The sequence below is a fragment of the Bombina bombina genome, chromosome 3 (assembly GCF_027579735.1).
Source record: "Bombina bombina isolate aBomBom1 chromosome 3, aBomBom1.pri, whole genome shotgun sequence".
NCBI classification, from domain to species: Eukaryota; Metazoa; Chordata; class Amphibia; order Anura; family Bombinatoridae; genus Bombina; species Bombina bombina.
The window spans coordinates 633583460-633608889 of record NC_069501.1 but is presented as its reverse complement, the minus strand read 5'-3'; the positions used below and the strand labels follow the sequence as shown (position 1 = coordinate 633608889).

The 25430-nt window shown below is 40.6% G+C and overlaps 1 protein-coding gene across 1 annotated transcript in view; it reads left to right on the top strand.

The window, feature by feature from the left end:
- The window catches only part of RNFT1 (ring finger protein, transmembrane 1), a 142155-nt gene that overhangs the window by 48461 nt on the left and 68264 nt on the right, over positions 1-25430 (top strand). The window contains exons 6-7 of the mRNA XM_053707339.1: positions 7357-7515; positions 16974-17039. Of these exons, the coding sequence (XP_053563314.1) occupies positions 7357-7515; positions 16974-17039 (225 nt within the window). The remainder of the gene's footprint in view (positions 1-7356; positions 7516-16973; positions 17040-25430) is intronic.

Below are 25430 nucleotides of genomic sequence, written 5' to 3'. Positions count from 1 at the left end.
GGTAAGAGTTTCTTTTTTTATGTAGTGCTGCTGCTTCAAGGGGGAAATTAGATGTGCAATTTTGTATTATGCTTGATGTTACTTCCTCTGAATTTTTAACAAGTTATTTTATTTTTTCAATTGTTTTAAGTGATACAATTCTTGCTGCATCAGGTGGATGTGAATGATTTGATGTATTTTTCAATTATATCATTTGACATTAAATGGTTTTTAGCCTTCCTCCACAAAAACCTTTTTTTTTTCACATCTCAAATATGTTACATTTTCATTTTGTTTAGTCTACAATGTATGCATAAACCTTCATGTAACATTTTTCTTCCTCCTTTACACGTCTTTATGAACTCCATTTTTTTTAATTTGATATGGTTTTTTAAATTTATTTAAGTGTATGTGTTGTCTTTTTTACCTCAGTAGTGCACAATATATATTTAAATTCTCCGCTTTTTTAGTGATGACAATTACGTGATTGCGCTGTTCGGCGGGCAGTCGGAAGCAGTGTATCACGGACATATGTCTGACAGGCAAATGTGCTTCGGCATTCTGTCTGTCTGCATTTTGTCCGAACACCGTTATGTGTACACACCTTTTTCTTACAGGATTCATAGGCTCACAAACCATTAGAAACATACTCTGGTCAGTAGGCATATGCATATATTCGGCATTTGTAATTTGTTAGGGAAACAAATTCTGAATATGGCTGCTCTCTGAGGCATTTGGCTCTTTTTCCTGACAGATTTATTAGGAAAGAATTGCAATGCTCAAATATGTGTACAAATACGGATATTAATTTCCTAATAAATCCAGGAGGTTGAAAGAGCTGAATGCTTCAGACTGCAGCCATAATCAACATTCATTTTACATGCCTACTTTTTAGGGTCTATGAAGGAGGAACTGTATCAGATTGAATGTACTCACTTCTAGTACACAGCATGCCGGTATGCTGCCTGCATTTAGCTATGTCAGGAGGACAGTCTCTCTACTTGTGTCCCTTCCCAGCCTCTTTAAAACATGAGTTTCCTATTATTCCCCCAAGAAAATGTATTTAACTTTTACTCCTTAAAACATCAGTCCCTCTTTACTCTATTTATTACTGTTCTTTACACTCTCCCATAGTTAATTTGTTGGTCCAATATAGGTATTAAAAGTACAGTGCATGGGTGGACTCGTGGCCCATTATGATATTTGGCTGTCACCTAATAATCCTTTGGTAATTAAAAAAGCACAAAAAATAGACCATTAAAAGGTGAATCAATTACTAATACAGTATATAGTTATGGTTATGCAGTTGTATTCACATTTCTCCAACATTGGTGTGTCTGGTCCACGGCGTCATCCTTACTTGTGGGATATTCTCTTCCCCAACAGGAAATGGCAAAGAGTCCCAGCAAAGCTGGTCATATGATCCCTCCTAGGCTCCGCCCACCCCAGTCATTCTCTTTGCCGTTTCACAGGCAACATCTCCACGGAGATGGTTAAGAGTTTTTTGGTGTTTAAATGTAGTTTTTATTCTTCTATCAAGTGTTTGTTATTTTAAAATAGTGCTGGTATGTACTATTTACTCTGAAACAGAAAAGGATGAAGATTTCTGTTTGTAAGAGGAAGATGATTTTAGCAGACAGTAACTAAAATCGATTGCTGTTTCCACATAGGACTGTTGAGATGAAGTAACTTCAGTTGGGGGAAACAGTTAGCAGACTTTTCTGCTTAAGGTATGACTAGCCATATTTCTAACAAGACTGTGTAATGCTGGAAGGCTGTCATTTCCCCTCATGGGGACCGGTAAGCCATTTTCTTAGTCAAAAACAAACAGAATAAAGGGCTTATTATGGGCTAAAAAACTGGTAGACATTTTTATGGGCTAAATCGATTGCTTTATTTGTGCATATTATTCAAATTTAGGCTAACAATTGACATTTATAATCTTGGGGAACGTTTATAAAACGGCAGGCACTGTATTGGACACCTTTTTCAGTCAGGGGGCCTTTCTAGTCATAGACTGAGCCTCATTTTCGCGCCACTAATGCACAGTTGTTTTTTGAGAGCAGGGCATGCAGATGCATGTGTGAGGATCTAAGAATCTCTGAAAAAGCTTTTAGAAGGCATAATTTGGTATCGTATTCCCCTCAGGGCTTGGTTGGGTCTTAGCAAAGACTGTATCTGGGACTGTATAGGGGTTAAATTGAAAAACGGCTCCGGTTCCGTTATTTTAAGGGTTAAAGCTCTGAAATTTGGTGTGTAATACTTTTAAGACTTTAAGACACTGTGGTGAAAATTGGTAATTTTTGATCAATTCCTTCATACTTTTTCACATATTCAGTAATAAAGTGTTTCTGTTTGAAATTTAAAGTGACAGTAACGGTTTTATTTTAAAACGTTTTTTGTGCATTGTTGACAAGTTTAAGCCTGTTTAACATGTCTGTACCTTCAGATAAGCTATGTTCTATATGTATGAAAGCCAATGTGTCTCCCCATTTAAATTTATGTGATAATTGTGCCATAGCGTCCAAACAAAGTAAGGACAGTACTGCCACAAATAATGATATTGCCCAAGATGATTCCTCAAATGAGGGGAGTAAACATGATACTACATCATCTCCTACTGTTTCTACACCAGTTTTGCCCATGCAGGAGGCCCCTAGTACATCTAGTGCGCCAATACTTATTACCATGCAACAATTAACGGCTGTAATGGATAACTCCATAGCAAATCTTTTATCCAAAATGCCTACTTATCAGAGAAAGCGCGATTGCTCTGTTTTAAACACTGAAGAGCAAGAGGACGCTGATGATAATTGTTCTGTCATACCCTCACACCAATCTGAAGGGGCCATGAGGGAGGTTTTGTCTGAGGGAGAAATTTCAGATTCAGGAAAAATTTCTCATCAAGCTGAACCTGATGTTGTGACATTTAAATTTAAATTAGAACATCTCCGCGCACTGCTTAATTAGGTGTTATCTACTCTGGATGATTGTGACAATTTGGTCATTCCAGAGAAATTATGCAAGATGGACAGGTTCCTAGAGGTCCCGGTGCCCCCCGACGCTTTTCCTATACCCAAGCGGGTGGCGGACATAGTAAATAAAGAGTGGGAAAAGCCCGGCATACCTTTTGTTCCTCCCCCTATATTTAAGAAATTATTTCCTATGGTCGACCCCAGAAAGGACTTATGGCAGACAGTCCCCAAGGTCGAGGGGGCAGTTTCTACTCTAAACAAACGCACTACTATTCCTATCGAAGATAGTTGTGCTTTCAAAGATCATATGGATAAAAAATTGGAAGGTTTGCTTAAAAAGATTTTTGTACAGCAAGGCTACCTTCTACAACCAATTTCATGCATTGTTCCTGTCACTACGGCAGCGTGGTTCTGGTTCGAGGAACTAGAAAAGTCGCTCAGTAGAGAAACTCCATATGAGGAGGTTATGGACAGAGTTCACGCACTTAAATTGGCTAACTCTTTTATTTTAGATGCCGCTTTGCAATTGGCAAAATTAGCAGCGAAAAATTCAGGGTTTGCTATTGTGGCGCGCAGAGCGCTTTGGCTAAAGTCTTGGTCAGCGGATGTGTCATCCAAGACAAAATTACTTAACATTCCTTTCAAAGGTAAAACTTTATTTGGACCTGATTTGAAAGAGATTATTTCAGACATCACTGGGGGAAAGGGCCACGCCCTTCCACAGGATAGGTCTTTTAAGGCTAAAAATAAGCCTAATTTTCGTCCTTTTCGCAGAAATGGACCAGCCTCTAATTCTGCATCCTCTAAGCAAGAGGGTAATGCCTCACAACCCAAACCAGCCTGGAAACCAATGCAAGGCTGGAACAAGGGTAAGCAGGCCAAGAAGCCTGCCACTGCTAACAAGACAGCATGAAGGAGTAGCCCCCGATCCGGGACCGGATCTGGTGGGGGGCAGACTCTCTCTCTTTGCTCAGGCTTGGGCAAGAGATGTTCAGGATCCTTGGGCGCTAGAAATAGTTTCTCAAGGTTATCTCCTGGAATTCAAGGAACTACCCCCAAGGGGAAGGTTCCACAAGTCTCACTTATCCTCAAACCAAATAAAGAGACAGGCATTCTTACATTGTGTAGAAGACCTGTTAAAGATGGGAGTGATACACCCAGTTCTAATAAAGGAACAAGGAATGTGATTTTATTCCAATCTGTTCGTAGTTCCCAAAAAAGAGGCAACGTTCAGACCAATTTTGGATTTGAAGATCCTAAACAAATTTCTCAGGGTACCATCGTTCAAAATGGAAACTATTCGAACGATTCTACCCACCATCCAGGAAAGTCAATTTATGACTACCGTGGATCTAAAGGATGCGTACCTACATATCCCTATCCACAAGGAACATCATCAGTTCCTAAGGTTCGCTTTTCTGGACAAACATTACCAGTTTGTGGCTCTTCCATTCGGATTAGCCACTGCTCCAAGGATTTTCACAAAGGTGCTAGGGTCCCTTCTAGGGGTTCTAAGACCAAGGGGCATTGCAGTAGTACCTTACTTGGACGACATTCTAATACAAGCGTCGTCCCTGTCAAAGGCAAAGGCTCATACGGACATCGTTCTAGCCTTTCTCACATCTCACGGATGGAAGGTGAACAAAGAAAAGAGTTCTCTGTCCCCGTCAACAAGAGTTCCCTTCTTGGGAACAATAATAGATTCCTTAGAAATGAGGATTTTTCTGACAGAGGTCAGAAAATCAAAACTTCTAAGCTCTTGTCAAGTGCTTCATTCTGTTCCTCGTCCTTCCATAGCGCAGTGCATGGAAGTAATAGGATTGATGGTTGCAACAATGGACATAGTTCCTTTTGCACGAATTCATCTAAGACCATTACAACTGTGCATGCTCAAACAGTGGAATGGGGATTATACAGACTTGTCTCCAATGATTCAAGTAGATCAAAAGACCAGAGATTCACTCCGTTGGTGGCTGACCCTGGACCATCTGTCCCAGGGAATGAGCTTCCGCAGGCCAGAGTGGATCATTGTCACGACCGACGCCAGTCTAGTGGGCTGGGGTGCGGTCTGGGAATCCCTGAAAGCTCAGGGTCTATGGTCTCGGGAAGAGTCTCTTCTCCCGATAAACATTCTGGAACTGAGAGCGATATTCAATGCTCTCAGAGCTTGGCCTCAACTAGCAAAGGCCAAATTCATAAGGTTCCAATCAGACAACATGACGACTGTTGCTTATATCAATCATCAAGGGGGAACAAAGAGTTCCCTGGCGATGAAAGAAGTGACCAAAATAATTCAATGGGCGGAGGATCACTCCTGCCACTTGTCTGCGATCCACATCCCAGGAGTGGAAAATTGGGAAGCGGATTTTCTGAGTCGTCAGACATTTCATCCGGGGGAGTGGGAACTCCATCCGGAAATCTTTGCCCAAATAACTCAATTATGGGGCATTCCAGACATGGATCTGATGGCGTCTCGTCAGAACTTCAAGATTCCTTGCTACGGGTCCAGATCCAGGGATCCCAAGGCGACTCTAGTAGATGCACTAGTAGCTCCTTGGACTTTCAACCTAGCTTACGTATTCCCACCGTTTCCTCTCATTCCCAGGCTGGTAGCCAGGATCAATCAGGAGAGGGCCTCGGTGATCTTGATAGCTCCTGCGTGGCCACGCAGGACTTGGTATGCAGACCTGGTGAATATGTCATCGGCTCCACCATGGAAGCTACCTTTGAGACAGGACCTTCTTGTTCAAGGTCCATTCGAACACCCAAATCTGGTCTCCCTCCAACTGACGGCTTGGAGATTGAACGCTTGATTCTATCAAAGCGTGGGTTTTCAGATTCGGTGATAGATACTCTAGTTCAGGCCAGAAAAACCTGTAACTAGAAAAATTTACCATAAAATATGGAAAAAATATATCTGTTGGTGTGAATCCAAAGGATTCCCATGGAATAAGATAAAAATTCCTAAGATTCTCTCCTTTCTTCAAGAAGGTTTGGAGAAAGGATTATCTGCAAGTTCTATAAAGGGACAGATCTCTGCGTTATCTGTCTTACTACACAAAAGACTGGCAGCTGTGCCAGATGTTCAAGCATTTGTTCAGGCTCTGGTTAGGATCAAGCCTGTTTACAGACCTTTGACTCCTCCCTGGAGTCTAAATCTAGTTCTTTCAGTTCTTCAAGGGGTTCCGTTTGAACCCTTACATTCCATAGATATTAAGTTACTATCTTGGAAAGTTTTGTTTTTGGTTGCAATTTCTTCTGCTAGAAGATTTTCAGAGTTATCTGCTCTGCAGTGTTCTCCTCCTTATCTGGTGTTCCATGCAGATAAGGTGGTTTTGCGTACTAAGCCTGGTTTTCTTCCTAAAGTTGTTTCTAACAAAAATATTAACCAGGAGATAGTTGTACCTTCTTTGTGTCCGAATCCAGTTTCAAAGAAGGAACGTTTGTTACACAATTTGGACGTTGTCCGTGCTCTAAAGTTCTATTTAGAGGCTACTAAAGATTTCAGACAAACATCTTCCTTGTTTGTTGTTTATTCTGGTAAAAGGAGAGGTCAAAAAGCGACTTCTACCTCTCTTTCCTTTTGGCTTAAAAGCATTATCCGATTGGCTTATGAGACTGCCGGACGGCAGCCTCCTGAAAGAATCACAGCTCACTCCACTAGGGCTGTGGCTTCCACATGGGCCTTCAAGAACGAGGCTTCTGTTGATCAGATATGTAAGGCAGCGACTTGGTCTTCACTGCACACTTTTGCCAAATTTTACAAATTTGATACTTTTGCTTCTTCGGAGGCTATTTTTGGGAGAAAAGTTTTGCAAGCTGTGGTGCCTTCCGTTTAGGTGACCTGATTTGCTCCCTCCCTTCATCCGTGTCCTAAAGCTTTGGTATTGGTTCCCACAAGTAAGGATGACGCCGTGGACCGGACACACCAATGTTGGAGAAAACAGAATTTATGCTTACCTGATAAATTACTTTCTCCAACGGTGTGTCCGGTCCACGGCCTGCCCTGGTTTTTTTAATCAGGTCTGATGAACTATTTTCTCTAACTACAGTCACCACGGTATCATATGGTTTCTCCTATATATATTTCCTCCTGTCCGTCGGTCGAATGACTGGGGTGGGCGTAGCCTAGGAGGGATCATGTGACCAGCTTTGCTGGGACTCTTTGCCATTTCCTGTTGGGGAAGAGAATAACCCACAAGTAAGGATGACGCCGTGGACCGGACACACCGTTGGAGAAAGTAATTTATCAGGTAAGCATAAATTCTGTTTTTGTTTTATAATCTTATTATAGGTAAAATGTAAATAAATTTGAAGTAAAGATAAAAAAATGAAAAGCAATTCATCTTAATATGGAATTAATATATACTTGTGTTGCGTAATGTGAATATATCTTTTGCAGGGCTACTGGCACATGTGTTTAGAAGAGTGTGCTCAGTATTATTGCAGCCTTGTTCCAGTACCGGTTTGGTTCCGTTATCTGTCTGATTATGGTGATCAAGATCGTGGAACTGGTTGGCATTTTGGAGTATTATTGGCTCTACTCTACATTGTATTGAAAGTAGGTAAACTTGATTTAAACATCTTCATTTGTTTACACTGTTTACTGTATATTTTCTCAATCAAATACAGATTGCCATTCTGGCTCGAGAAAAGAAAGTTATCATATGTAATATGCTTTAGAGCAGACATCCTCAAACTTGGCCCTCCAGAGGTTTTGGAACTACATTTCCATTGATGCTCAGCCAGCATATCAGCTGGCTGAGCATCATGGGAAATGTAGTTCCAAAACCTCTGGAGGGCCAAGTTTGAGGATGTCTGCTTTAGAGGATTAATTTTCAGAAATAAATTATTATTTTAGACCTTTTGCGAAGTGTCCTGAAGTGGTCGAATGAGAAAATGTAGTGCTTAACGCTGTTAGGACCTTCCATGCCGTCCTAACAGCACTGTTCTTTAACACCATTAGGACGTCATAGAACGTTTAGCATCCTGCACCCTCCTCCTTTTTTTTTTTTTTATGGGAAATTGGGCTTGAGGGGAGTATATAGCATCATAGACAGTCCTTTATCTGATCACTGCCTTGAAATCACGTGATAACATAGAGGATCGCGTGATTTAATTTTTCAAGCAAGTGTTTACATCAGAAATTTGTTCTGATTTAAGACCCTTGCCCTGACAGGAAGAGGTTAATTTAGTTTCCAAAAGCTATAACATCTATTACAACATAAATATTTTTGTTTTATCTGAGTACACATGTTGAAGTGTTTAATCAATGCATTTTCATTATCTGAGACTTATGAATTATTTACCAGTCAACTGTAATCATGCTTCTTGAATGTTTCAGCTGCCACTGGGTCCTACACTACTGAGTTGTTAAAGAGACAGTCAACACCAGAATTTTTGTTGTTTAAAAAGATAGATAATCCCTTTATTACCCATTCCCCAGTTTTGCACAACCAACACAGTTATAATACAAATTTTACCTCTGTAATTACCTTGTATCTAAGCCTCTGGAAACTGCCCCCTTGTTTCAGTTCTTTTGACAGACTTGCATTTTAACCAATCGCTGCTCACTCCTAGGTAACTTCACGTGCGTGAGCTCAATGTTATCTATATGAAACACATGAACAAATGCCCTCTAGTGGTGAAAAACTGTCAATTCATTCAGATTATAGGCGGCCTTCAAGTTCTAAGAAAACATAATTTATGTAAGAACTTACCTGATAAATTCATTTCTTTCATATTAGCAAGAGTCCATGAGCTAGTGACGTATGGGATATACATTCCTACCAGGAGGGGCAAAGTTTCCCAAACCTCAAAATGCCTATAAATACACCCCTCACCACACCCACAATTCAGTTTAACGAATAGCCAAGAAGTGGGGTGATAAAAAAGTGCGAAAGCATATAAAATAAGGAATTGGAATAATTGTGCTTTATACAAAATCATAACCACCACAAAAAAAGGGCGGGCCTCATGGACTCTTGCTAATATGAAAGAAATGAATTTATCAGGTAAGTTCTTACATAAATTATGTTTTCTTTCATGTAATTAGCAAGAGTCCATGAGCTAGTGACGTATGGGATAATGACTACCCAAGAAGTGGATCTTTCCACACAAGAGTCACTAGAGAGGGAGGGATAAAATAAAGACAGCCAATTCCTGCTGAAAATAATCCACACCCAAAATAAAGTTTAATGAAAAACATAAGCAGAAGATTCAAACTGAAACCGCTGCCTGAAGTACTTTTCTACCAAAAACTGCTTCAGAAGAAGAAAATACATCAAAATGGTAGAATTTAGTAAAAGTATGCAAAGAGGACCAAGTCGCTGCTTTGCAGATCTGGTCAACCGAAGCTTCATTCCTAAACGCCCAGGAAGTAGAAACTGACCTAGTAGAATGAGCTGTAATTCTCTGAGGCAGAGTTTTACCCGACTCAACATAGGCAAGATGAATTAAAGATTTCAACCAAGATGCCAAAGAAATGGCAGAAGCTTTCTGGCCTTTTCTAGAACCGGAAAAGATAACAAATAGACTAGGAGTCTTACGAAAAGATTTCGTAGCTTCAACATAATATTTCAAAGCTCTAACAACATCCAAAGAATGCAACGATTTCTCCTTAGAATTCTTAGGATTAGGACATAATGAAGGAACCACAATTTCTCTACTAATGTTGTTGGAATTCACAACTTTAGGTAAAAATTCAAAAGAAGTTCGCAACACCGCCTTATCCTGATGAAAAATCAGAAAAGGAGACTCACAAGAAAGAGCAGATAATTCAGAAACTCTTCTGGCAGAAGAGATGGCCAAAAGGAACAAAACTTTCCAAGAAAGTAATTTAATGTCCAATGAATGCATAGGTTCAAACGGAGGAGCTTGAAGAGCTCCCAGAACCAAATTCAAACTCCAAGGAGGAGAAATTGACTTAATGACAGGTTTTATACGAACCAAAGCTTGTACAAAACAATGAATATCAGGAAGAATAGCAATCTTTCTGTGAAAAAGAACAGAAAGAGCAGAGATTTGTCCTTTCAAAGAACTTGCGGACAAACCTTTATCTAAACCATCCTGAAGGAACTGTAAAATTCTCGGTATTCTAAAAGAATGCCAGGAAAAATGATGAGAAAGACACCAAGAAATATAAGTCTTCCAGACTCTATAATATATCTCTCGAGATACAGATTTACGAGCCTGTAACATAGTATTAATCACAGAGTCAGAGAAACCTCTTTGACCAAGAATCAAGCGTTCAATCTCCATACCTTTAAATTTAAGGATTTCAGATCCTGATGGAAAAAAGGACCTTGTGACAGAAGGTCTGGTCTTAACGGAAGAGTCCACGGTTGGCAAGAGGCCATCCGGACAAGATCCGCATACCAAAACCTGTGAGGCCATGCCGGAGCTACCAGCAGAACAAACGAGCATTCCTTCAGAATCTTGGAGATTACTCTTGGAAGAAGAACTAGAGGCGGAAAGATATAGGCAGGATGATACTTCCAAGGAAGTGATAATGCATCCACTGCCTCCGCCTGAGGATCCCGGGATCTGGACAGATACCTGGGAAGTTACTTGTTTAGATGGGACGCCATCAGATCTATTTCTGGAAGTTCCCACATTTGAACAATCTGAAGAAATACCTCTGGGTGAAGAGACCATTCGCCCGGATGCAACGTTTGGCGACTGAGATAATCCGCTTCCCAATTGTCTACACCTGGGATATGAACCGCAGAGATTAGACAGGAGCTGGATTCCGCCCAAACCAAAATTCGAGATACTTCTTTCATAGCCAGAGGACTGTGAGTCCCTCCTTGATGATTGATGTATGCCACAGTTGTGACATTGTCTGAAAACAAATGAACGATTCTCTCTTCAGAAGAGGCCAAAACTGAAGAGCTCTGAAAATTGCACGGAGTTCCAAAATATTGATCGGTAATCTCACCTCCTGAGATTCCCAAACTCCTTGTGCCGTCAGAGATCCCCACACAGCTCCCCAACCTGTGAGACTTGCATCTGTTGAAATTACAGTCCAGGTCGGAAGCACAAAAGAAGCCCCCTGAATTAAACAATGGTGATCTGTCCACCATGTTAGAGAGTGTCGAACAATCGGTTTTAAAGATATTAATTGAGATATCTTCGTGTAATCCTTGCACCATTGCTTCAGCATACAGAGCTGAAGAGGTCGCATGTGAAAACGAGCAAAGGGGATCGCGTCCGATGCAGCAGTCATAAGACCTAGAATTTCCATGCATAAGGCTACCGAAGGGAATGATTATGACTGAAGGTTTCGACAAGCTGTAATCAACTTTAGACGTCTCTTGTCTGTTAAAGACAGAGTCATGGACACTGAATCCATCTGGAAACCCAGAAAGGTTACCCTTGTCTGAGGAATCAAAGAACTTTTTGGTAAATTGATCCTCCAACCATGATCTTGAAGAAACAACACAAGTCGATTCGTATGAGATTCTGCTAAATGTAAAGACTGAGCAAGTACCAAGATATCGTCCAAATAAGGAAATACCACAATACCCTGTTCTCTGATTACAGACAGCAGGGCACCGAGAACCTTTGTAAAAATTCTTGGAGCTGTAGCTAGGCCAAACGGCAGAGCCACAAACTGGTAATGCTTGTCCAGAAACGAGAATCTCAGAAACTGATAATGATCTGGATGAATCGGAATATGCAGATATGCATCCTGTAAATCTATTGTGGACATATAATTCCCTTGCTGAACAAAAGGTAAGATAGTCCTTACAGTTACCATCTTGAACGTTGGTATCCTTACATAACGATTCAATATTTTTAGATCCAGAACTGGTCTGAAAGAATTCTCCTTCTTTGGTACAATGAAGAGATTTGAATAAAACCCCATCCCCTGTTCCGGAACTGGAACTGGCATAATTACTCCAGTCAACTCTAGATCTGAAACACATTTCAGAAATGCTTGAGCTTTTACTGGATTTACTGGGACACGGGAAAGAAAAAATCTCTTTGCAGGAGGTCTCAACTTGAAACCAATTCTGTACCCTTCTGAAACAATGCTCTGAATCCAAAGATTGTGAACAGAATTGATCCAAATTTCCTTGAAAAAACGTAACCTGCCCCCTACCAGCTGAGCTGGAATGAGGGCCGCACCTTCATGTGGACTTAGAAGCAGGCTTTGCCTTTCTAGCTGGCTTGGATTTATTCCAAACTGGAGATGGTCTCCAAACTGAAACTGCTCCTGAGGATGAAGGATCAGGCTTTTGTTCTTTGTTGAAACGAAAGGAACGAAAACGAATATTAGCCCTGTTTTTACCTTTAGATTTTTTATCCTGTGGTAAAAAAGTTCCTTTCCCACCAGTAACAGTTGAAATAATGGAATCCAACTGAGAACCAAATAATTTGTTACCCTGGAAAGAAATGGAAAGTAAAGTTGATTTAGAAGCCATATCAGCATTCCAAGTTTTAAGCCATAAAGCTCTTCTAGCTAAAATAGCTAGAGACATAAACCTGACATCAACTCTGATAATATCAAAAATGGCATCACAGATAAAATTATTAGCATGTTGAAGAAGAATAATAATATCATGAGAATCACGATGTGTTACTTGTTGCGCTAAAGTTTCCAACCAAAAAGTTGAAGCTGCAGCAACATCAGCCAAAGATATAGCAGGTCTAAGAAGATTACCTGAACACAGATAAGCTTTTCTTAGAAAGGACTCAATTTTCCTATCTAGAGGATCCTTAAACGAAGTACCATCTGACGTAGGAATAGTAGTACGTTTAGCAAGGGTAGAAATAGCCCCATCAACTTTAGGGATCTTGTCCCAAAATTCTAGTCTGTCAGACGGCACAGGATATAATTGCTTAAAACGTTTAGAAGGAGTAAATGAATTACCCAAATTATCCCATTCTTTGGAAATTACTGCAGAAATAGCATCAGGGACAGGAAAAACTTCTGGAATAACTACAGGAGATTTAAAAACCTTATTTAAACGTTTAGATTTAGTATCAAGAGGACCAGAATCCTCTATTTCTAAAGCAATTAGTACTTCTTTAAGTAAAGAACGAATAAATTCCATTTTAAATAAATATGAAGATTTATCAGTATCAACCTCTGAGACAGAATCCTCTGAACCAGAGGAATCATCAGAATCAGAATGATGATGTTCAGTTAAAAATTCATCTGTAGGGAGAGAAGTTTTAAAAGATTTTTTACGTTTACTAGAAGGAGAAATAACAGACATAGCCTTCTTTATGGATTCAGAAACAAAATCTCTTATATTATCAGGAACATTCTGCACCTTAGATGTTGAAGGAACTGCAACAGGCAATGGTACTTTACTAAAGGAAATATTATCTGCTTTAACAAGTTTGTCATGACAATCAATACAAACAACAGCTGGAGAAATAGCTACCAAAAGTTTACAGCAGATACACTTAGCTTTGGTAGATTCAGCACTTGACAGCGATTTTCCTGTAGTATCTTCTGACTCAGATGCAACGTGAGACATCTTGCAATATGTAAGAGAAAAAACAACATATATATAAAGCAAAATTGATCAAATTCCTTAAATGACAGTTTCAGGAATGGGAAAAAATGCCAAAGAACAAGCTTCTAGCAACCAGAAGCAATAAAAAATGAGACTTAAATAATGTGGAGACAAAAGTGACGCCCATATTTTTTCGCGCCAAATAAGACGCCCACATTATTTGGCGCCTAAATGCTTTTTGGCGCCAAAAATGACGCCACATCCGGAACGCCGACATTTTTGGCGCAAAATAACGTCAAAAAATTACGCAACTTCCGGCGACACGTATGACGCCGGAAACGGAAATAGAATTTTTGCGCCAAAAAAGTCCGCGCCAAGAATGACGCAATAAAATGAAGCATTTTCAGCCCCCGCGAGCCTAACAGCCCACAGGGAAAAAGTCAAATTTTAAGGTAAGAAAAATGTTAAAATGCATTATCCCAAATATGAAACTGACTGTCTGAAAATAAGGAAAGTTGAACATTCTGAGTCAAGGCAAATAAATGTTTGAATACATATATTTAGAACTTTATAAACAAAGTGCCCAACCATAGCTAGGAGTGTCACAGAAAATAAGACTTACTTACCCCAGGACACTCATCTACATATAGTAGATAGCCAAACCAGTACTGAAACGAGAATCAGCAGAGGTAATGGTATATATAAGAGTATATCGTCGATCTGAAAAGGGAGGTAAGAGATGAATCTCTACGACCGATAACAGAGAACCTATGAAATAGACCCCTTAGAAGGAGATCACTGCATTCAAATAGGCAATACTCCTCACATCCCTCTGACATTCACTGCACGCTGAGAGGAAAACCGGGCTCCAACTTGCTGCGGAGCGCATATCAACGTAGAATCTAGCACAAACTTACTTCACCACCTCCATCGGAGGCAAAGTTTGTAAAACTGAATTGTGGGTGTGGTGAGGGGTGTATTTATAGGCATTTTGAGGTTTGGGAAACTTTGCCCCTCCTGGTAGGAATGTATATCCCATACGTCACTAGCTCATGGACTCTTGCTAATTACATGAAAGAAATTAGCATATGAACCTCCTAGGTTTAGCTTTCAACTAAGAATACCAAGAGAACAAAGGAAAATTGGTGATAAAAGTAAATTGGAAAGTTGTTTAAAATTGCATGCCCTATTTGGATCTTGAACATTTATTTTGGATTAGACTGTCCCTTTAATCACTTCACAGCATTGCCAACATCTTTCTCAAATTCAAATTAAACTGTATACCAGAACCTGCAATATAATCTCATAATAGGTAGAAATCCATCTAGAAGTCTAAATGGGGTCCTCCCCTTAATATTGGCCTCCTCTTGTTCTTGATTTAGTTAGTTCTGTTACTACTAGTTACAATATCAGTTATAGAAACGGCACCTGTTAATATCTTCAGAAAGGGCACTTAGCTTACCAAAGCCACTTCATTGCAAAATCAGAAATAGAATCAATCTGCTCAAAGCAAATTCAAAACAACCTTTATATTCATCATAGCATGGATTCAAGATGCGTTTTTGGAGGTTTCGGATGCCTCCTAATGTGGAAGAAGGTTACCGCTCGTGGCGTTCGGCTCTTTTCGAAGACAAATTTTCTTCTTGTGAAAGTACAACACACTAAGATCTGGATTTGCACAGATCTTTGTATGTTGCAGTTTGACAAGACAAAATCCTGCTCTGAAGAGAGCCAAATGCCGCCAGAATCTGCCGCCTTCTGCATCTGAAACCTCTAAATGCACATGCCTAATGGAAACCCATTTTATCAAGCTACTGTTCCACAATTTTTGTGCTGATGTTGCTTCCAGAGGCAGTTTGGAACTATGTAGTGAATAATGCAACAGATGATTGGTGATTTTTACGCACAACACGCTTCAGCACACAGCAGAAACACACTCTGAGTTTGCGTGGTCTACCACTTTGTGACTGGGCTGCTGTTTCTCCTAGACGCTTCCACTTCACAATAATAGCACTTATAGTTGACTGGGGCAGATCTAGTAGGGCAGACATTTCACAAACTTACTTGTGGCAAAGGTGTTATCCTATGACAGTGCCACTGTTAAAGTCATTAAGCCAATGTTTGCTTATTGGGATTTCATGGATATGTGCTAGATTTTCTGCACCTGTTAACAAAGGTGTGGCTGAAACACTTATAAATTAAAATTGTATATAATCAAATAACATTGCATATTAGGATATAATATAAATAATTATTAAAATAATCAGTAGTTAATGGGGGGGGTTCTGCAATGTTTTTACCTTTTGACTATTTTTCTAAATCATGCTTACTGTCCCTTAAAGGGACATGATACCCAAATGTTGAAGCGTTTGAAAGTGATGCAGCATAGCTGTAAAAAGGTGACTAGAAAATATCTCCTGAACATCTCTATGTAAAAAAGGAAGATATTTACCTCAAAACGTTCTAAGTATTCACACCCCACTGTAAAAGATGCTAGTCCCAGGACTTGCAAGGGAGTGTGCATCTGGCATATGCCGGCACAAACATGTTATTTTCCTATTCAGTTTAAAGGACAAGTAAATATAGTAGATTTGTATAATGAACAAATGCATGATAACAAGACAATGCAATAGCACTTAGTCGGAACTTTAAATGATTAGTAGAGTTTTTTTCTGACAAGTTTCAAAGTTATGTCTATTTCCACTCCCCCTGTACCATGTGATAGCCATCAGCCAATCACAAATGTATATACGTGTATTCTGTGAATTCTTCCACATGCTCAGTAGGAGTTGGTGACACAAAAAGTGTAAATATAAAAAGACTGTGCACCATTTGTTAATGGAAGTACATTGCTTGCTGTATCTGAATCATGAAAGTTTAGATTTGACTAGAGCGATGTTCAGGTAATAATTTTTTTAATGTCGGCTTTTTACAGTTATGCTGCATTACTTTCAAGTGATTTAACATACGAGTATTATGTCCCTTTAAAGGGGCATTAAACTGCTGAATACAACTACAGTAGGTTGGTTACTACTCACCATGCTATTGTTTTGTCTCCTGTGCCTGCTACTCTCTTTAAAGCTGTTCTCTTATTTTAACTCATTACAGAATCCTGCTGGTAAAGCTCTGCATTTTATACTGGGCGCCGCCATCTTGTAGTTAACGCATTGTTGCAGCCTGTGATAGGAGCGGTGTACTTTAACAGATCTGCTTTTTTGCATCTGTACTTTTCACTTGAGTTTAACTCGCATAACAGAGAGCAGAAGTGTAAAAAATGTGCAGTTTATTTCACAGTTTAAAAGTTGCATAACAAATATAAGCTCCAAGATGGCGGCTCCCAGTGTGAAGATGCAGAGCTTCACTAGCTAATATGTATTTGGGGTTAAAATAAGATAATTACTTCAAAGACAGCTGTAAGAACAGGGGGAACACAATAGCATAGGCAGTAGTAACCATTCAGTTGTAGTTGTACTCAGCAGTTTAATGTCTCTTTTTAAAGAAGACTGTAATGTGAAAGAGCTTACTAAGTAATATATTTTTCTTTCAGCTTTTTGTATCTTTTGGACAGTGGAAAACCTTACCTAAGATGTTACAACTCTTTTGTACTCAACCAGTAAGTATTAATACCTCAAAACCACTGTCTGTGTTGGCTAATGATGAGAGTCGATAATCTTTACATAGATGGGTATTATTTTTGTGGCTCTTTTCTTTGTTTTAGTAATTATTCAGTCAATTAAAGCTTTCTGTATTGTTTTGTTTTTACAATGGATGGACAACAAATCTAGTGTTATAAGTGTGGCGCTTACAACGTGTCTCTGGTTACTAAATTGAATACATAATATTAAAGCATACAAAAGAATATATAAATAATTCATACAGTATGTGAAAATATTTAAGTGCACAAATCTGGTTCACACAGTCTTGTTTAGGAGACAGTATATGTATGGTCTACCTAGCTGCTGCATAGCTCCTTTACAATCCATAATGAATGCCTCTGCCAGGCTCATCTTCCTTACTCGTCGATCTTCATCTGCTGTGCCTCTCTGCCAATCCCTTCACTGGCTTCCTCTTGCCTCTAGGATTAAACACACAATCCTCACTCTGACATACAAAGCTCTCAACTGCACTGCTCCCCCCTACATTCAGAACTTGTGTCCAGATACTCTCCCTCCCGTCCCCTTCGATCAGCTCAGGATCTCCTCCTCTCTTGTTACTTCCTCACATTCCCATTTACAGGACTTTTCCAGACTGGCCCCCATCTTGTGGAACTCCCTGCCTCGCTTTACAAGACTCTCAACCTAGTTTTAACAGCTTCAAGCGCTCCCTAAAAACTCTACTATTCAGGGATGCTTACAACCAACACTAACCTTTCCTAACTCCATTGCTTTACCCTTGAACCCCTTAGAATGTAAGCCTATGAGCCCAGCTGTTTGCAGATCGCCTTCATAAGAGCCGACTACAACAGTGAAACTCTCGGCAGGGCCCTCTACCCACTTGATCCCTGTAAAAGCTATCCTGTATACTGACTATGTTTACAGCGCTGCGGAATCTGTTGGCGCTCTACAAATACCTGATGATGATGATGATGATAATAATGTATGTATGTTGCTATTCTCCCACTACATCCAGGATGAAATTGTTAGAAACCAGTCGTCATTCACACAATACCTTGTATTTAGATGGAATAAGGTTACAATAATAAGTGACAAAAAGATCTACTATGCCCCATTATATAATATTAAGGTAATTACTACCCCGAAATAAATATTCAAATGCAGTTTTATTTCCACATTTTGATCAAAACATGTGCTTGTGTAATTTACATTTCCCTTCTCTTGCTCTTCATTTGAGATATTTTGACCCCTTTGTGTGTGTGTGTGTGTGTGTGTGTGTGTGTGTATATCTACTGTATATTGAAAGGAGGACCACACTCACTGGACTTCAAGCATAAATTGCCATTTACTTAGTGATGTTTCAAGGACATACTCCCCTTTCTCAGACCATTGGTTTGTCCCTAAAACATCACTAAATAAATGAAAATGTATGTTTGAAACCATAGAGAACAGCTTGCCCATCCTCATGCACTGAATTCTTTTATAATTAACCCACATTCATATTTGGTTTCTGCCCTTAATCCACTTTGTCACCTGGCTTATAATTATGACATGAAGTATGCTCACTCTATTGCCCTCTTTGGTAATACATACATGATCTGACTTTGCCTTTAGTCTTTCCAGAGCAATATCTGATAATTATATTTATGCAATGTTATCCTTTCGGTCTTCTCTAACTTAGTAGTGACACTATGATATACCGTGCACCTTGAGTACCTACAATTCATATATTTAGTTTCACTAGATTTGAATTTAGAAGTTTTTCAAAAGGCCCAAAAGTGGCCTATGCTGTAACTACCATCTGACACAGTTCTAACTTTCTAGAAGGTCCATGAATGGCTGGACCAGTAGTTACCACATTCCTTAAGTTCCCTTATAATATATGCCTTGTTCTTTTATTGATTTAACTTTTATTTAGATATTAGGCTATTTGTTTGCTTTGCAAATTGTTTCTATGACTGTGTTATTCCTGTGACATGACAATTGCTGATCACTCTATCTTTCCCAATATATATTGTACAGCTATATTGTAATTTTGATTCTAGTAATGTCTTTCATTGCTGTTGGAATTTCTGCGAAACCTTAAGAAAAGAATATTAAATAATAAAATATATATATATATATATCAGGAGACAGCACTCACTGGTCTTGACAATACTGGATTTCTCCAACATTGGTGTGTCCGGTCCACGGCATCATCCTTACTTGTGGGATATTCTCTTCCCCAACAGGAAATGGCAAAGAGTCCCAGCAAAGCTGGCCATATAGTCCCTCCTAGGCTCCGCCCACCCCAGTCATTCTCTTTGCCGTTGCACAGGCAACATCTCCACGGAGATGGTTAAGAGTATGTGGTGTTTAAATGTAGTTTTTTTTATTCTACTATCAAGAGTTTGTTATTTTAAAATAGTGCTGGTATGTACTATTTACTCTGAAGCAGAAAAGGATGAAGATTTCTGTTTGTGAGAGGAAGATGATTTTAGCAGACAGTAACTAAAATCGATTGCTGTTTCCACATAGGACTGTTGAGATGAAGTAACTTCAGTTGGGGGAAACAGTTAGCAGACTTTTCTGCTTAAGGTATGACTAGCCATATTTCTAACAAGACTGTGTAATGCTGGAAGGCTGTCATTTCCCCTCATGGGGACCGGTAAGCCATTTTCTTAGTTTCAAACAGAATAAAGGGCTTAATATGGGCTATAAAACTGGTAGACACTTTTATGGGCTAAATCGATTTCTTTATTTGGACATTTTATACATGTTTATGCTGATAATTCACACTTACATACTTGGGGAACGTTTTTTAACGTCAGGCACTATGTTAGACACCTTTTCCAGTCAGGGAGGGCCTTCCCAGTTGTAGGCTGAGCCTCATTTTCGCGCCATTACTGCGCAGTTGTTTTTGAGAGCAAGACGTGCAGATGCATGTGTGAGGACCTGAAAGTGGTTGGAAAAGTTTCTAGAAGGCGTCATTTGGTATCGTATTCCCCTCTGGGCTTGGTTAGGTCACAGCAAAGGCTGTAGCTGGGACTGTATAGGGGTTAAATTTGTAAACGGCTCCGGTTCCGTTATTTTAAGGGTTAAAGCTCTGAAAATTGGTATGCAATACTGTTAATGCTTTAAGACACTGTGGTGAAATTTTGGTAAATTTTGAACAATTCCTTCATACTTTTTCACATATTCAGTAATAAAGTGTGTTCTGTTTAAAATTTAAAGAGACAGTAACGGTTTTGTTTTAAAACGGTTTTTGTGCTTTATTGACAAGTTTAAGCCTGTTTAACATGTCTGTGCCTTCGGATAAGCTATGTTCTATATGTATGAAAGCCAATGTGTCTCCCCATTCAAAATTGTGTGATAATTGTGCCATAGCGTCCAAACAAAGTAAGGACAGTACTGCCACAGATAATGAAATTGCCCAAGATGATTCCTCAGATGAGGGGAGTAGACATGATACTACATCATCTCCTACTGTGTCTACACCAGTTTTGCCCACGCAGGAGGCCCCTAGTACATCTAGCGCGCCAATGCTTATTACCATGCAACAATTGACGGCTGTAATGGATAACTCCATAGCAAATATTTTATCCATAATGCCTGCATATCAAAGAAAGCGTGATTGCTCTGTTTTAAACACTGAAGAGCAGGAGGGCGCTGATGATAATTGTTCTGTCATACCCTCACACCAATCTGAAGTGGCCATGAGGGAGGTTTTGTCAGATGGGGAAATTTCAGATTCAGGAAAAATTTCTCAACAAGCTGAACCTGACGTTGTGACATTTAAATTTAAATTAGAACATCTCCGCGCACTGCTTAAGGAGGTGTTATCTACTCTGGATGATTGTGACAACTTGGTCATTCCAGAGAAATTATGCAAGATGGACAAGTTTCTAGAGGTTCCGGTGCACCCCGACGCTTTTCCTATACCCAAGCGGGTGGCGGACATAGTGAATAAGGAGTGGGAGAAGCCCGGCATACCTTTTGTTCCCCCCCCCTATATTTAAGAAATTATTTCCTATGGTCGACCCCAGAAAGAACTTATGGCAGACAGTTCCTAAGGTCGAGGGGGCAGTTTCTACTCTAAACAAGCAAACTACTATTCCTATCGAGGATAGTTGTGCTTTCAAAGATACTATGGATAAAAAATTGGAAGGTTTGCTTAAAAAGATTTTTGTACAGCAAGGTTACCTTCTACAACCCATTTCGTGCATTGTTCCTGTCACTACAGCAGCGTGGTTCTGGTTCGAGGAACTAGAAAAGTCGCTCAGTAGAGAGACTCCATATGAGGAGGTTATGGACAGAGTTCACGCACTTAAGTTGGCCAACTCCTTTATTTTAGATGCCGCTTTGCAATTAGCTAGATTAGCGGCGAAAAATTCAGGGTTTGCAATTGTGGCGCGCAGAGCGCTTTGGCTAAAGTCTTGGTCAGCAGATGTATCATCCAAGACAAAATTGCTTAACATCCCTTTCAAAGGTAAAACTCTCTTTGGGCCAGAATTGAAAGAGATTATCTCAGACATCACTGGGGGAAAGGGCCACGCCCTTCCACAAGATAGGCCTTTCAAGGCCAAGAATAAGTCTAATTTTCGTTCCTTTCGCAATTTCAGGAACGGACCGGCCTCTAATTCTGCATCCTCTAAGCAAGAGGGTAATGCCTCACAGCCCAAACCAGCCTGGAAACCTATGCAAGGCTGGAACAAGGGTAAGCAGGCCAAGAAGCCTGCTGCTGCTATCAAAACAGCATGAAGGAGTAGCCCCCGATCCGGGACCGGATCTAGTAGGGGGCAGACTCTCTCTCTTTGCTCAGGCTTGGGCAAGAGATGTTCAGGATCCCTGGGCACTAGAAATAGTTTCTCAGGGTTATCTTCTGGAATTCAGGGAACTACCCCCAAGGGGAAGGTTCCACATGTCTCACTTATCCTTAAACCAAATAAAGAGACAGGCGTTCTTACATTGTGTAGAAGACCTGTTAAAGATGGGAGTGATACACCCGGTTCCAATGACGGAACAAGGAATGGGATTTTATTCAATTCTGTTCGTAGTTCCCAAAAAAGAGGGAACCTTCAGACCAATTCTGGATTTGAAGATCCTAAACAAATTTCTCAGGGTACCATCGTTCAAAATGGAAACCATTCGAACGATTCTACCCACTATCCAGGAAGGTCAATTTATGACTACCGTGGATCTAAAGGATGCGTACTTACATATTCCTATCCACAAAGAACATCATCAGTTCCTAAGGTTCGCCTTTCTGGACAAACATTACCAGTTTGTGGCCCTCCCATTCGGGTTAGCCACTGCTCCAAGGATTTTCACAAAGGTACTCGGGTCCCTTCTAGCGGTTCTAAGACCGAGGGGCATTGCAGTAGTACCGTACTTGGATGACATTCTAATACAGGCGTCGTCCCTTTCAAGAGCAAAGGCTCATACAGACATCGTTCTGGCCTTTCTCAGATCTCACGGATGGAAGGTGAACATAGAAAAAAGTTCTCTGTCTCCGTCAACAAGAGTTCCCTTCTTGGGAACAATAATAGATTCCTTAGAAATGAGGATTTTTCTGACAGATGTCAGAAAGTCAAAACTTCTAAGCACTTGTCAAGTTCTTCACTCTGTTCCACGTCCTTCCATAGCTCAGTGCATGGAAGTAGTAGGGTTGATGGTTGCAGCAATGGACATAGTTCCTTTTGCACGAATTCATCTGAGACCATTACAACTGTGCATGCTCAAACAGTGGAATGGGGACTATACAGACTTGTCTCCAGTGATTCAAGTAGATCAGAAGACCAGAGATTCACTCCGTTGGTGGCTGACCCTGGACCATCTATCCCAGGGAATGAGCTTCCGCAGACCAGAGTGGGTCATTGTCACGACCGACGCCAGTTTAGTGGGCTGGGGCGCGGTCTGGGAATCCCTGAAAGCTCAGGGACTATGGTCTCGGGAAGAATCTCTTCTCCCGATAAACATTCTGGAACTAAGAGCGATATTCAATGCTCTCAGGGCTTGGCCTCAGCTTGCAAAGGCCAGATTCATAAGATTTCAATCAGACAACATGACGACTGTTGCATATATCAATCATCAGGGGGGAAACAAGGAGTTCCCTAGCAATGAAAGAAGTGACCAAAATAATACAATGGGCGGAGGATCACTCCTGCCATCTATCTGCGATCCACATCCCAGGTGTGGAAAACTGGGAAGCGGATTATCTGAGTCGTCAGACATTCCATCCGGGGGAGTGGGAACTCCACCCGGAGATCTTTGCCCAGTTGACTCAATTATGGGGCATTCCAGACATGGATCTGATGGCGTCTCGTCAGAACTTCAAGGTTCCTTGCTACGGGTCCAGATCCAGGGATCCCAAGGCGACTCTAGTGGATGCACTAGTAGCACCTTGGACCTTCAACCTAGCTTATGTGTTTCCACCGTTTCCTCTCATTCCCAGGCTGGTAGCCAGGATCAAGCAGGAGAGGGCCTCGGTGATCTTGATAGCTCCTGCGTGGCCACGCAGGACTTGGTATGCAGACCTGGTGAATATGTCATCGGTTCCACCATGGAAGCTACCTTTGAGACAGGACCTTCTTGTTCAGTGTCCATTCGAACATCCAAATCTGGTCTCCCTCCAGCTGACGGCTTGGAGATTGAACGCTTGATTCTATCAAAGCGTGGGTTTTCAGATTCTGTGATAGATACTCTGGTTCAGGCCAGAAAACCGGTAACTAGAAAGATTTACCATAAAATATGGAAAAGATATATCTGTTGGTGTGAATCCAAGGGATTCCCATGGAATAAGATAAAAATTCTTAAGATTCTTTCCTTTCTGCAAGAAGGTTTGGATAAAGGATTATCTGCGAGTTCTCTAAAGGGACAGCTTTCTGCTCTATCTGTCTTACTACACAAACGACTGGCAGCTGTGCCAGATGTTCAAGCATTTGTTCAGGCTCTGGTTAGGATCAAGCCTGTTTACAGACCTTTGACTCCTCCCTGGAGTCTAAATCTAGTTTTTCAAGGGGTTCCGTTTGAACCTCTACATTCCATAGATATTAAGTTATTATCTTGGAAAGTTTTGTTTTTGGTTGCTATTTCTTCTGCTAGAAGAGTTTCAGAGTTATCTGCTCTGCAGTGTACTCCGCCCTATCTGGTGTTCCATTCAGATAAGGTTGTTTTGCGTACTAAGCCTGGTTTTCTTCCTAAGGTTGCTTCCAACAAGAATATTAACCAGGAGATAGTTGTACCTTCTTTGTGTCCGAAACCAGTTTCAAAGAAGGAACGTTTGCTACACAATTTAGATGTAGTCCGTGCTCTAAAATTCTACTTAGAAGCTACAAAAGAGTTCAGACAAACATCTTCTCTGTTTGTCGTCTATTCTGGTAAAAGGAGAGGTCAAAAAGCAACTTCTACCTCTCTTTCCTTTGGCTTAAAAGCATCATCCGATTGGCTTATGAGACTGCCGGACGGCAGCCTCCTGACAGAATCACAGCTCACTCCACTAGGGCTGTGGCTTCCACATGGGCCTTCAAGAACGAGGCTTCTGTTGACCAGATATGTAAGGCAGCGACTTGGTCTTCACTGCACACTTTTGCCAAATTTTACAAATTTGATGCTTTTGCTTCTTCGGAGGCTATTTTTGGGAGAAAGGTTTTGCAAGCCGTGGTGCCTTCCGTTTAGGTAACCTGATTTGCTCCCTCCCTTCATCCGTGTCCTAAAGCTTTGGTATTGGTTCCCACAAGTAAGGATGACGCCGTGGACCGGACACACCAATGTTGGAGAAAACAGAATTTATGCTTACCTGATAAATTACTTTCTCCAACGGTGTGTCCGGCCCACGGCCCGCCCTGGTTTTTTTAATCAGGTCTGATGAATTATTTTCTCTAACTACAGTCACCACGGTACCATATGGTTTCTCCTATATTTTTCCTCCTGTCCGTCGGTTGAATGACTGGGGTGGGCGGAGCCTAGGAGGGACTATATGGCCAGCTTTGCTGGGACTCTTTGCCATTTCCTGTTAGGGAAGAGATATTCCCACAAGTAAGGATGACGCCGTGGACCGGACACACCGTTGGAGAAAGTAATTTATCAGGTAAGCATAAATTCTGTTTTATTTTATTTATTCAGTTTTATTTATTCAGTGACGTTTCAGGGAATACACCCCTTCATCAGACCTGATGAAGGGGTATATTCCCCGAAACATCACTGAATAAATCCAGTATTGTCAAGACCAGTGAGTGCTGTCTCCTGATTTCCATATTCTACACCATATTCTAGCACCCTGGCATTTGGAACTAAAGTGTTAGTGAGAGTGCACCTGCCAATACCTGCTATATATATATAACACGGAAGGGAACTGCACTCTCATACCGGTCCGGGTACACATCCTATGACCCTGCAACATGCTTAGCCCT